The sequence below is a fragment of the Cavia porcellus genome, unplaced genomic scaffold (genome assembly GCF_034190915.1).
Source record: "Cavia porcellus strain 051 isolate PalLab524CR breed Dunkin Hartley unplaced genomic scaffold, mCavPor4.1 scaffold_14, whole genome shotgun sequence".
NCBI lineage: Eukaryota > Metazoa > Chordata > Mammalia > Rodentia > Caviidae > Cavia > Cavia porcellus.
In genome coordinates this window covers 75,954,316-75,967,626 of record NW_026947497.1, presented here as the reverse complement: position 1 = coordinate 75,967,626, position 13,311 = coordinate 75,954,316, and the positions used below count along the sequence as shown (strand labels likewise).

Genomic DNA, 13,311 nt, shown 5'->3' with positions numbered 1-13,311 from the left:
TGATAAATTTTAAAAGGTTAAAGGATGAGAGGAAAAGCCATGCTAAAACTCTAAAATATTAAAAAAATTAACAACTACAAAACTAAAACACTATAAAAGCAACATAATGGGCACTTTTCTTACTCTTTTAACCATTATCACCTAAGCTGTTAAATTTTAAAGCACAACAATACCTCTACATAAGAAAAGACCGGTCTGAGAATATCAATAAGAACATGTGCTATTCTTACAAAAACCTAAAATACTGTATTACACAAATCCTTCTGTATGTGCGCCATCTAGTGGTCAAACTGTATACAAATTATATGCTAATTTTAGTATGCCAGGGTCATCCAAAAAGTTAAATTATAATAAAAAAATTGTATGTTCCAAGGATGTGGAAACAAAGGTGAATTCAAAAGGTTCTCACTGTTTTCTTGAAATGGGAAGATTCCACTCTTGAAGCATTCAATCTGAAAGGCTCATACTTGCTTATGTTCATTGTTCTTCCCATTTCTTGTACGTTTTGAAAAATTTAAGCACTGTTGATAATTTCACTGTATAACATTCTTACTACTGTTAAACGCAATTTGTCTAGGATAAAAGATACACTAATTTAGCAAAATTACTTCCTCATATACTCTCTTTTGATTTCAAGTCCCTCTTAACAACGTTTACTTTGCACATAGTTGAACAAACTTTTCCTTGCCATGGAAGAAAAATACAAAACACGAATCTTTTGTTTCCTCAATCATCACTGCAACTTTCCATATAGTTAGTAATATACCTATTGTCCTCCTTTCTCTTGATCTAGATTTGACACTCTTTTGAAAAAGGCTTAAAGTTTGCTTATTTGCTAAATTTACTTTCTTGAATACCTTTCCCCAAGTCCTAACTAACTTTTGGCTTTTACAATCTTGACACTCTGTTTACTCTCAAATTTACCCATCCTGTTCTTTTAATTTTTTGAGACAGGGTCTTGCTATGTAGTTCAGGCTGCCTTTTACTCACTACATAGTGCAGGCTGGACTCAAACTTGTGGATCCTCCTGCCTCCGACCCCGAAGTGCTGGGACTGATTACAGGCATGGGTTATGTATGGCTCCCATCATGTTCTTTTCTTCAATATTAGGATTTAAAAAACCAATGCTCCTTTGTATCACTAATTTCTTTTTTCAGACTCTTCCCAATATTGACCAGCAAGACTCTTCCCATTTAGAGTCTTAAATCATAAAATCATAATTACCTTTATTCTAAGTTCCAAATAACTCTCATTACTATCTTATTTCTCTCATTATTCTAGTAATAATAACTATCATCTGCAGCACAATCATAAAACTTAATGAGTTACTTCATAGTATATTTCATAATGACAACTTCATAAGGCCACTCATTAGTTCAAGATACTGGTCTCCACATGAACCTTCTTGCATTTAAGAGATTTCCTCAAATTGTCACCTTCTTGCAGTATTTATCACTCTACGAACTGTCCCCAACTTTCCATCCTTCAATCCCTTATTCACACACTTTGTTTCTTCAGAAAACTTCAATAATTGAATTTTCGGGGCTGGGGATTTAGCTCAGAGGCATAAGCGCCTGCCTTGCAAGCAGGCAGTCGTGAGTTCGATCCCCGGTACCGATAAGAAGGAAAAAAAAAAAAATTTGAATTTTCCCTCTATTTTTTCATGTTACATCTATATGGTATAACTACTTTCCATTAAAAAACTGCATGTTTAATAAACATCTATTGAACATATACATGTATTTCTTGATAAAAATATTCCAGCAATTTTTAAAACAAGCAACTATTAAGGGAATTTTAACTTTAGCTTTTATTAGAATTGTGAAGACAAAAAAAGAACTGTGACCACTAAAGCACTGTTTAATTTATATTCTACTTAGTGAACCATCATTATTTAAAGATTTTTTTCCAATTAAAAAAATAATTCAGACACTGGTGAGTTTCTGGGTATCTTAACAACTTCATTCCAAGCCACAACACTACAAAAATGGAAAAGATCCTTGCACTGGCTTAAAAAAAAAAAAGCTTGTATTTTAAATAAAATACGATTTATTGTAGAGTTTCTTATAACATTTGTTCTTTTTCAAATCTTTAAAAGCCATTAAAATTTACTTTGTGTCAAAATAAGTTATTTTTTTTTAAATTTTGGCTTGCTAAAAGTAAAGGAACCCTAACCATTTTACATAATAGTATCCCCTCTTCCAAGTCTGCTTTATCCCTGTATTATTTTATGAAGAAACTGCCACCTTAATCTATTCATAAAGAAATTTCAAAGGAGGCTTAATAATTCTTAAATTATAATTATATCAGAATAGTGTCAAAAAAGTATCAAAAACTTAAAAATGTTCATATGCTTTTGAACCAGTAAATGTGACTTGTGGAAGTCTTTCAGGAGGAAATAGCCCAAACACTTTTTGGGAACAGCCCAAAAGCTGTTCACTACATCTTTCTTTATAAACTCAAATAAAAATGGAAATCACAAATATCTATGACCGGATGTGCCCACCAAATAATGGCCCCAAAATACTATGTAATAGTATGTATCAAGTTTTAAACTTCTTAAATTTGAATTCACAAATATATATATATACATAGGGGAAAATGTGTATTACAATTTTATAATAAGGGAAACTTCATATATTTTAAAAAAAGAAAGTGATTTAGAAAAAAAAATAAGAGAACTGAGATAATTTCTTTTATTAGAAATGAGAATCCTTGTCTATTCAGTACCCAGACAGGGCCAAAAAGCCAAAGTAGAGAGGGATCACTTGCTGTCTTTAATAGTGCCAGAAACTTTTAGTTATACCTGTTACACAGAATGATGCTGCTAATACCTAACAAAAGAAAATAAACTGAAAAAAGCAGAAGACAAGAATGGCATATAAAAATGTCCAGGCTTTCAGCTGCTTCTCAGTTAATTACAACTACCACACATTAAGTTACCACATGATCCTACCAGAATGTATCTACAAGGGTTTATATACCACTACACAAAGACTGTTCCTCAACTAAGGCTATAATAAAATACCAGCAACTATAAAAGGTAGTATAAATAAATTTCAAAAAAGGTAAAATCTGAAAAAGGTGTGGCTTACAATTGATGATAAAGAATATTTTAATTTCAATACCACAATCCTTTGTCAAATGACTATCTATAAGCCTCTGTTGAAACTGTTTATAAATAGTTGTGAAAGACATAAACTTTTATCATTTAATCTGCATGTAATAAATAACAAAAAAGCTCCAGTATACAAGGAAAAAGTATTTTAGGGAAAGAGCATAAGAATCAGTAAAATTAGTTTTTTATTCTCTTATGGCAAGGATGTTGGAGGGACAAATGAGTCAGAATAAGGGAGCAACTGAGAATCTAACACAATAATATATTTTCTTTTTAAAAGCCGACAATACTCATCTTTTTCCAGGCAGAGGGTTAAATACAAAAATGTCAGAAATTTACTTTAATACACAGCGGTAAAACAGTAGTGGTGCAGAACTTCTCACAATGGTTACAGATCAGAAACAATGGAGAACTTGTAAAACTCCCAAAAGCCAGCCTGCCCCCAGTTAATAAATCAGAATTTCCAGAATTGGTAATTTTTAAAGCTGCTTAGGTGAATCCATGTCCAGCAACAGTCAAAAACCATTTCAAAGAGCAGTAAATTATCCCGATTAGAAATTCACACCCCAAAAGTGATTGGTTAGCATTTGAAAAGGTCACATTTAGAGATGGCTGCCATTCACATTTCTGGTTTTATTTTTTGTTTGTTTTGTTTTTTTGGTACCAGGGACAGAACTCACAACTGCGCACTTGCAAGGCAGGTGCTTATGCCGCTGAGCTAAATCTCCAGCCCCTAAAACTTAAGAGACTTTTTAAAATCAATACTGGGGATCGAACTCATGACTGCACACTTGCAAGGCAGGCGCTTATGCTGCTGAGCTAAGTCTCCAGCCCCACGTTTCTGTTTTAAGAGCTGATCAACACTAAAGATTCTGATCATCAAAACGAAGTGGATATTCACTGATGAAATAAGTGGTTCATTAAATAACAAAAAGGAGTTTTGTTGGTGAAATCATTGCATTTCAGTTACATGAACTGGTTAAATTAATTTAGACACATTCTATCCTTGCAGTGAGGAAAGAACAGACTCAAGAAACACATATCTGTAAGAAGTACCTCAGGTTTAAACACTACATTATCTGGAGAACCTGAGCAACATCTTGTCTCTAGAATATTTTATGTACCCAGGATGACCATTTTATGTAACAACAGAGAACTGAAGCTTCACCAGACTTAAGGAACAAGCTACAACAAATACTTAAGCACACTGGCTCACTATTTTAATGCCTGCTTATGTCAGCATCTGCACACATACCAAATTAATGACAAAAACATTAACAAAAAGATCAAGATTTGACCATGTATATATTGGTTTGGGGTAATTTCCAACAACCAGAATGACCAGAACCTTAAAACATCACAAACAAAATAATTATACATATCCTGGGAGAGATTTTGGACTAGAGAAATAGGAATAAATGAATCAAAAGAAAACAGGGATTCACTGACAATATGAGACAGGAGGGGGTGCTTGTAGGTCAAGTGTTCTAAAGGTCTTAAGTTGTTCGGAGAGAGGGTAAAAGATACTGGCATTAAGCTTCTGTTAAATATGTATATTAAGTTTTCCAGGCCATTCATGGGCTACAGGGAAGAGAAGAAGCCGGATAATTCCCATGAGTCAGTATTATGTGCAGGCCGCAGGGAGGACAACCAGACACAAGGCCCTCCCATGCAAGGGCTCAGATGAGCCAAAGTTTTCCCACCACCACCCCAGTGTAAATGATAGCTGATCTGGAGAAACACAGACTGAGATAATAACTACTGAAGTAAAATACAACTTAATGCTTACAGTGTTTAGTGTTCATTGACTTTGCATGCGTAAAGCCAGTAATCTGATCATCAATTTAGAGGATAACAATATGCAGTGTATCATCTTATGGGGGATGGCTTTCTGAAGGTAGTGGCCATTGTTAATTCCCTATTATCTTGTTTTAAAGTCCTGCATTGTTTTCATTGTTTTGTTTGGTTTGATTCTGTTTGACTTGTTTGATTTTATTATATCTAATGTCATGGGCAGCTATTTCAAAGATAACAAGATAAAGATATATTATGGTAGCTTATTCTGGAGTTACTCGTTTGGAAATCCTGTATTGTATTCATTGTTTTGTTTTTATTGGTTCTATTCTGTTCTATTTTGTTTGATTTTCTTATATTTGATGGTATGGGAAGCTATTTTGAAGACAATAAAGGGCATTATGGTAGCCATTGTTGATTTCCTATTATTTTGTTTTGAAACCCTGTATTACTTATACTGTTTTGCTTTAATTAGCTTTATTCTGTTTGGCTTTATTCTCTTTAAAATTAAAAAAAATTTTTTTTAAAAAGCACAAGGTCCTAGTTCAATCCTTGGTACCCCCCCCCCAAAAGTGTCCTTAAAATCCTATGTATATAATAGATAATCATACTATTAATCTCTGTTAGTTCACCCAAAGAACAGTTTGTGGTTTTATTGCTTAATTTTTTCATGCCTGTATCTTATAATGTGAGCAACTACTTTGAAGGTAACAATATGCAATATACTAACAGTTGTTAATTTCCTATGATGTTGATTTGAAATTCTGATCCACTGTTTTTAGTCTTGTTTTGTTTTAAAATATTTTTTTAAATTCTAAGAATTTCTAATCACTTAAGGAAGAGCAGTACAATTAATAACTTTCTAGAAAAAATGAAATGAGAAATACAATGCAAAAGATGACATAAAGAAGGGATAACGTTTCCTGTGTCTAAAAATGAAATACATTTCAAAAGAACTCCTAAAGCAAAGAAAACAAAACAAAAAACAACAGAAACAAAAGGAAATGTTGGACAGATAAAACATTACACATTGAAACTTTTATGTGATACAAACTGCTGTTTAAAAAAATATTTAGAAACTCACAAGGCTGACAATACAATCAAATACTGACATGAAAAACTAGAAAAGATACAAAAAGAATAAACTATGAAAGCAGGAGAGAAAAAGTTAAAAAAAATAAATAAATAAAAGGAGGAGGTCTGGGAGTATAGCTCAGTGGCATGGCGCCTGCCTGGCAAGCGTAAGGCCCTGAGTGTGATTTCCAGTTCCAATAAATAAATGCAGAACTATCTCTGCTGTTAACAGTCAACTGATTTTTTTTACTCTACATAGCTCTCATTTAATTTTCCAAGCAAGGATTGGGTACTTTTACCAAACACAACCTTAAATTAATATGCAGACTATCTTACAAGAATAGCTATTTACACAGGTACATATGTATGTATGTATTATATGGGTCGATTAAACATGTATGTATGTGGAGTAAGCTTGGTGGCACACGGTGAGGACAAGAGAGAAAACATTTTAAAAAGAGATGGTTCTATGAAAAAAAAATCTTCAAAACTGTCCATTCTTTGACAAGAATGATTTTAAAAATCTTAAGACTAAAAAGAGATCATGTCTCTTTTGCCATGCCATGAAGCTATGAAGAGGTAACAGAAGGGTATTATGCATAACAATTTGAAAATAAATATATAAAATGGGAAAGTTCCTAGAAAAAATAATCTAGCAATATTATCTGTTAATAGAAAAATCTGAAATGGTACCATAATCATTAAAACATTTAATAGGTATCAGGTAATCATCCCACAAAGCAGTAAACCCAAGTGAAATTTTACTAGTAAGAAATGATCTTTATGCACAATACATACAATCAGCAAAGAGCTGATATTCAGAATATATTCAAAACCCTTCCTAAATAGGCATATGCCACAACATAGGAAATCTAAATGACAAATATATCCTGTCTCATTAGTAAACAAGGAAATAAACACTTAAAATCACAATGAGATACCACTTCAAAACCAAAATAAGAATATAAAGTCAATGAGAATATAAATTAAAAATTGTCACATACTGCTTTTGAAAATGGAAATTACACAGCTGTTGAAAAATCACCTGGCATAATTCATGAAGATGTCCACATAAATAGAGTGTTTTTAGCAATACTTTTTATATTAGTAATTACCTTAAAATAACTCAGTATCAATCCAAAGTGACAAAAATTACTGACTGAAAGTTATAAAACTGAAACCACTATAGCAGTTAAGCTAAATAAAGCTATAAATATACTGCTGAGCAAAAAATACAAATATTAAAGGAGTTCATTATATAAAGCCAAAATACGCAACATAAATAAATATTAGTTACAGAGTGTAAATATGTGGCAGAACATTACAAGAAAGGGTAAACACCAAATTCAAGATTGTGATTCATTTTTAGGGGAGACAGGACAGGATCAAGTCACATACTGGGTTTTAGAGATAATGTTAATATTCTGTTTACATACCTACATACTTAAAGTAAGTGTTTAGAAGTACTTCAGTGTGAGGTATTTGAAGTATAACAGCTATTTCTTTTGCAGTAAAGACAGTATTAGTGAGTAAAATGCATTTATAAAGTATAGATTAAAAAATTTTTTTGAAATATGATAAAATATCCTACAACTATAATAAAACTAAAATCAACCAAAGGGAGGAGGAGGAGAATCTATAAGCATGAATAGGTATCTGAGCATCAGCTATCCTGAGCACCGGCTAAAATATAATTCATAGCAGTAACATAAATATCCTACCTTTATTGGTGAAATGTGAGAATGTGAAACAAATCCATGGACATTCTCAATTTCCGACAGGTTCTTCTCTGAGACATGAACCAACTCCGGCCCTATCACCTCATTAGTGATTTGTGGGGAAATGTGCTCTTGAGGAGGAATATCTTCATCCTGATACCGGTATTTCTGTAAAGTAAAGAAAACCACTAAATATGAAGAAAGCCTAAAAGGCAAAATAAATGTAGTTTGAATCATGGTTTGCACAACCAGTCAAATGGTATGAACAAAATGAAAAGTATGTTTTATGATTCACTAGACTGATCTGAGAAAAATCGGATTCCATATCAAAATCATGCCAATAATAAAAATCATTTGAGTAAGTAAAAAAAAGATAGATGAAAAAGAAGCCTGACTGTTCATCTGCCCATCTACACAAACTTAACTGAACCACCTATCTCTAAAATATGGCTGTTTAAATGAAGTCTGCATGAAAAATCAAATTTACTTAGCAAAAGTAGTCTGTTGTTTTCTCTTTTGGTACTGGGAATCAAACTCATGACCTTGCACTTGCCAGGCAGATGCTGTGCTGCTGAGCTATAACCCTGGCTCACTCTGGTTTTCTTATTCTATTAACTTGTTAAACAACAACAACAGCAAAAAACAAAAAATGGGGGGGGGGGACAGCCATTTTAATCTCTAAATGACATCCGTTTAGTAGGAATCAGCATTTTTAACCTACAAAATAACTTATCTGACACACATGAACTTCTATTTAATTTATTTTTAAAAGATTAATATAGTTTTAAGAAAGTTAAAATCCTCAAATCATACATTACATTTTAAGAAACAAAAGAAAGTATTACACATAATTCCTCAAAGGCTGGGATGATCTATGCATAAACACAAAATCAAAACAGATAAAATACAACACTGTCCCCTTCCTATTACCCCCAAATAAACTCATCCATAAAGCAAAGGCACAAATAAGGAACCAAGAAAATCAGTTTACTGTGATAACTGGTAGCAATAACAAAGGATTATTAGCTACCAAAGCTGCTCTTAGAAGAACAGTCAATAAACATGAAAGGATATTTTTAAAAGTAAGTAAATTTAGAGGGGAAAAATACATAACTTGATTAATCAACAAAAATTATACTATTAGCATTCAGATATTGCATAAATCATCACATTTGTGTTAAAGGTGTCCTTCTAGTAAGCGGTTAGGCAATATGATTCAAAAGCCTCAAAAATGTTTTTACTCCTTGCTTCAATAAAATCCCAATTCTAGGAACTGATCTTAAAGACAACATTGGTGAAAAACAAATATTGGTTTTATATAAAAAAAAACATACTTTCTAAAATACACATATACAAAAATATGGACTGCTAAAAGTTACCATACATCTTCTTGTATTTGTTAAACATCACTATTCTGTGAAATGGTACAAATGCATAGAAAACTACAATCTGATTTATAGCAGCTACCCTATTTAAGGTTATGTAAGAAATGTTTTTTATATGTAAATCTCAGTAATTATCTTAATAGTAGATATGATATAAAGAAGGTAATTTCAGTATCACTTTGAAACTTTACAGGTACGCCACAACTTCTTATGTATTTCTGGGAAAGATATATGTATGAAGATACTTGCTATGGTATAATTTGGAAAAAAGAAAACTGGAACAAATTATAATACGTCTACCATAGGAAACATATAGAAATTGGATAGAAATTACTGAATTAAAAAAGCATGTTTTAATACTACATACATTATATATGGATCTATGTTTATATAAATAAAATTATACACAAATATATAAATATACAAATAGTTTGAACATTTTTTAAACAAAGCAAGTTTCAAATATCTTTAGATCTGTTAAGTTTTCCTTTGATCTCTACTTTTATTTCTTATAATTAATGAAACACAGACACTGGACTTGTAAGGTTCTCAGTAAAATCCCCCTACTTCAATGTGGTCTTTTGGCTCCTACTATTTCCCGCAAACTGGCAGGGGTTGCAATAGCTTGATTATTCTCAAATTCAGTTCTCTTAATAGACTAGAGGTGGTGCTATGTTTTTTTTGATCAGGAAGCATACAATCTGATTATCTCTTTTAGGGATATTAGCAGCTCTTAACATTCAAAGGCTCAATCCATTCATTTGCATGTTGCTAAATGACAATCTAACCTTTTTCTCTAATCAGATGGAACAGATGTATAAAGGTATATTCCACCTATCATTTGGTTACCTGCTGGTAACAAAAAACAAAAAACGAAATAAAACATAGCACTTACATCTGTCCCTTTCTTGACTTGTTTTCAAGACAGACAAACACCTGGTTTCCTATCATACTCCTAAGGTGACATCTTGCTATACATAGATATTTTTTTCAGTGCAATCCTTATAAAAATTTCACCTGGATCTCCCTGACCCAAAATGAGTAACTTGATCTTAAATATTCATATGGAATTGCAAAGAACACAGAACAGTCAAGATAAATCTTGAAAAAGAAAAGTAGACTTCTAAACTTACTACAAAGCTACATTAATCAAGACTGTAGTACTGGCAATGTAAGGACAGGTAGACACATTTGTGGTAAAGGTCTCTTTCCAGTAGGCAGGTGGGCAGTATGATTCAAAAGCTCTAAAAATGTTTTTATTACTTGATGAACAGAATTAAAAGCGGCACAGAATTAAGAGTCCAGGAAATAGATTCTTCTATTTATGATCTACTGAGTTTTGACATATGGGTCAATATAATTTACTGAGGGGAAGAACAATCTTCTTAGCAAATGATGCTGGGACAACTGAATGCAAATAATAATAATAATAGTAAAAGAAATCAGACCCCTTCTTTACATGATGAACAAAAATTAATATAAAATGGATCAAGAACAAAATATAAGAGCCAAAGATACAAAACTCTTAGGATAAAACTAAATATGAATCTTTGTGACCCTGGATTAGGCAGTATTTCAGATGTAACAACTTGAATATCAACATTCAAGAAAAATAGATAAATTGGTATTCATCAAAATGAAAAAAAACTTTATTCATCAAAAGGCACTATCAAAAAAGTGAAGATACACATACAATGAGACAATATATTTACAAATAATATATTTGATAAAAGTATAGTATCCAGAATACATAAGAAACTTACACAGTAACAATAAAAAACAGCTAAGTGTGGTGGCATATACCTTTGAGGCACAAGGATTGCTTCAAGTTTGAGACCAGCTTGGTCTACCAAGTTAGACCCTTCTCAAAAAATCAAAACTAAAGCCAAAACCAAAGAATAGAACATCCACAAAATAAAATAAGACAACACACACATTTTAAAACAGCCTGAGGATTTAAAAGACATTTTCTGAAAGATATATAAATGACTGGTAAGTATATGAAAAGACATTCAATACCATCAGTCTTGTTCAACAGAAATACAAACCAAAACCACAATGATATATTACTTCACATCAAATGGAATGACTACAATAAAAAAAAGATTGACAATGAACATGTGTGAACTCCATATATGGGGACAGGAATGTAAAGTTTTGGGAAAATAGTCTGACAGCTCCTCAAAAGGTTACAAAGAGCTACCACATGATGTGGCCATTGTACTCCTAGGTAGATATAAGGTAACTGAAAATAAAATATCCATACAAAAACAGCTAGATCCAAGCCTCTCCCCGTGAGCCAGCACCATTTATGGATTGAGGGGAGAGAGAACAATGGCTGCACCAGCAAACAAGCCAGGACTGGGAACCAGTGCCATGCTTGGGCCATCAGAGGACTAGAAGTGGCCAGACCTCGCCCCTTCCAGCACGCGGACTGGCAAACAAGAAGTACCCTCCCATTGTCTGTAAGCAACCGGCTTATCCGGAGAAACACAGGCTGTGATGATAGTTATGGAAGTGAATTGGATGCCTGTCATGCTCTGGTGTCTTACTAACATGGCAGGTCCACGGCCAGTGGTCTAATCATAGGTTCAGCGGACATGCATACGCAGCGTGGCACCGGGGGAGGGGAGGGGAGACAGGGATGGTCTCCTTCTGAGGGTTGCAGCCACTGTTGTCTCCCTACGGTCTTGTTTTGAGGTTCTATATTGTTTCCATTGTTTTGTTGGGTAAGGTTTTATTCTCTTTTGATTTGATTATGTTAAATCTAATGGCTGGAGAAGGTATTTCAAGATAGCAAGATTTGATTATGTTAAATCTAATGGCTGGAGAAGGTATTTCAAGATAGCAAGATACATTATGGCAGCAATTTGGATTTACTATCGGCTTGTTTGAACTCCTTTATTGCATTCATTGTCTTGTTTTTATTGTTTCTATTCTGTTCAGTTTGATTTTTACTATGTCCAAAGTTATCTGCAGCTATTTTGAAGACACCAAAAGGGATTATGGTTACTGTAGATTTCATACTGTTTTAAAGTCCTGTATCTCTTACATTGACTTGTTTTGATTGGTCTCATTCTGTTTTATCTTCTCTAAAATAAAAAAAGAAGAAAATTCACACAAAAACTTGCATAAAATGTTCATAGTAGCAAAGCAAAATTAACATGTCCATCAATTCATGAACAATTAAAACATGGTTAGTCTACAAAATTGAGTATTATCTACCCATGAATAAGAGTGAACTGCAGGGGCTGGGGATTTAGCTCAGCAGCGTAAGCGCCTGCCTTGCAAGCAGGTAGTTGTGAGTTCAATACCTGGTACCGATTTAAAAAAAAAAAAAAAAAAAAAAAGAATGAACTGCAGTAAAAAATATATTCTGTATCATATACTGTTCCATGTACTGTACTCCACTATATTTCACTATTTTCAAAAAAGAATGAGTAGCATAAATTAGTGATGAGGTTTAATGTGAATTTCGAAAACAATACCAATCTAGAACCCAATTTCCAATTTCAACTAAACTTAAAGTGCTTGATGATTACTGTCCAAGTTTATACATGAAAGGAATAAATACAATTTAGATGCTGATGTTTGTTAAAATTCAATTATAAATGCCAGTATAAAAATGAAAGGACATGAACACAGATGGACACACACAAATTAGAAGAAATTAAAATAAAAAACAACTTGAAAGTAGAAAAAGTTACAAAACAAGAGGCTAAAGTTGAAACAATTACATGAAACTATGATAAATATAAGATGAAAAGTATTTAGTAGTGATCACAACAAATGTAAATGTGTCTACACTTAATTTCTATCAAGTTATTGCAGTTTTCTTCTATTGTTGTACCTTTTAAATGTTTTATTATTATCTTTTTACCTGTAAGCTTTCGTGTCATCAACGTACTGCAATTCATTTTCTCCTCTCTGAATTGTAGTGTTAATGAAGCCCCCCCCCAAGAAGACAGGACACTAAGACTCTCAACTATGATACTGAGAAGGTTGAAAAAGGGTATAAACACCAAAACATAACCAAATCCAATGACACATCACAGGGAGACATCATCTAACAGATCTCCACAACAGTGACAAAGTTTTTCTACCATGAGTGATCTTCAACCCTCACCATGAAAGCAATGAAAACATAAGAAACAAGGCAACAAGATTGTCTCCAAAAACTGTTAACTCTCCAGAAGCTGATCTCATGGGAACTGAAGAACCC

General features: G+C 32.8%; 1 protein-coding gene across 14 annotated transcripts in view; it reads right to left on the bottom strand.

Moving 5' to 3' along the window:
• Nucleotides 1-13,311, bottom strand: part of Dlg1 (discs large MAGUK scaffold protein 1) — a 199,246-nt gene that overhangs the window by 118,077 nt on the left and 67,858 nt on the right. For all 14 annotated transcript variants that reach the window (XM_063224295.1, XM_063224293.1, XM_063224291.1 and 11 more), the window contains one exon: nucleotides 7,708-7,872. In XM_063224295.1, coding sequence (XP_063080365.1) covers nucleotides 7,708-7,872 — 165 coding nt within the window. The remainder of the gene's footprint in view (nucleotides 1-7,707; nucleotides 7,873-13,311) is intronic.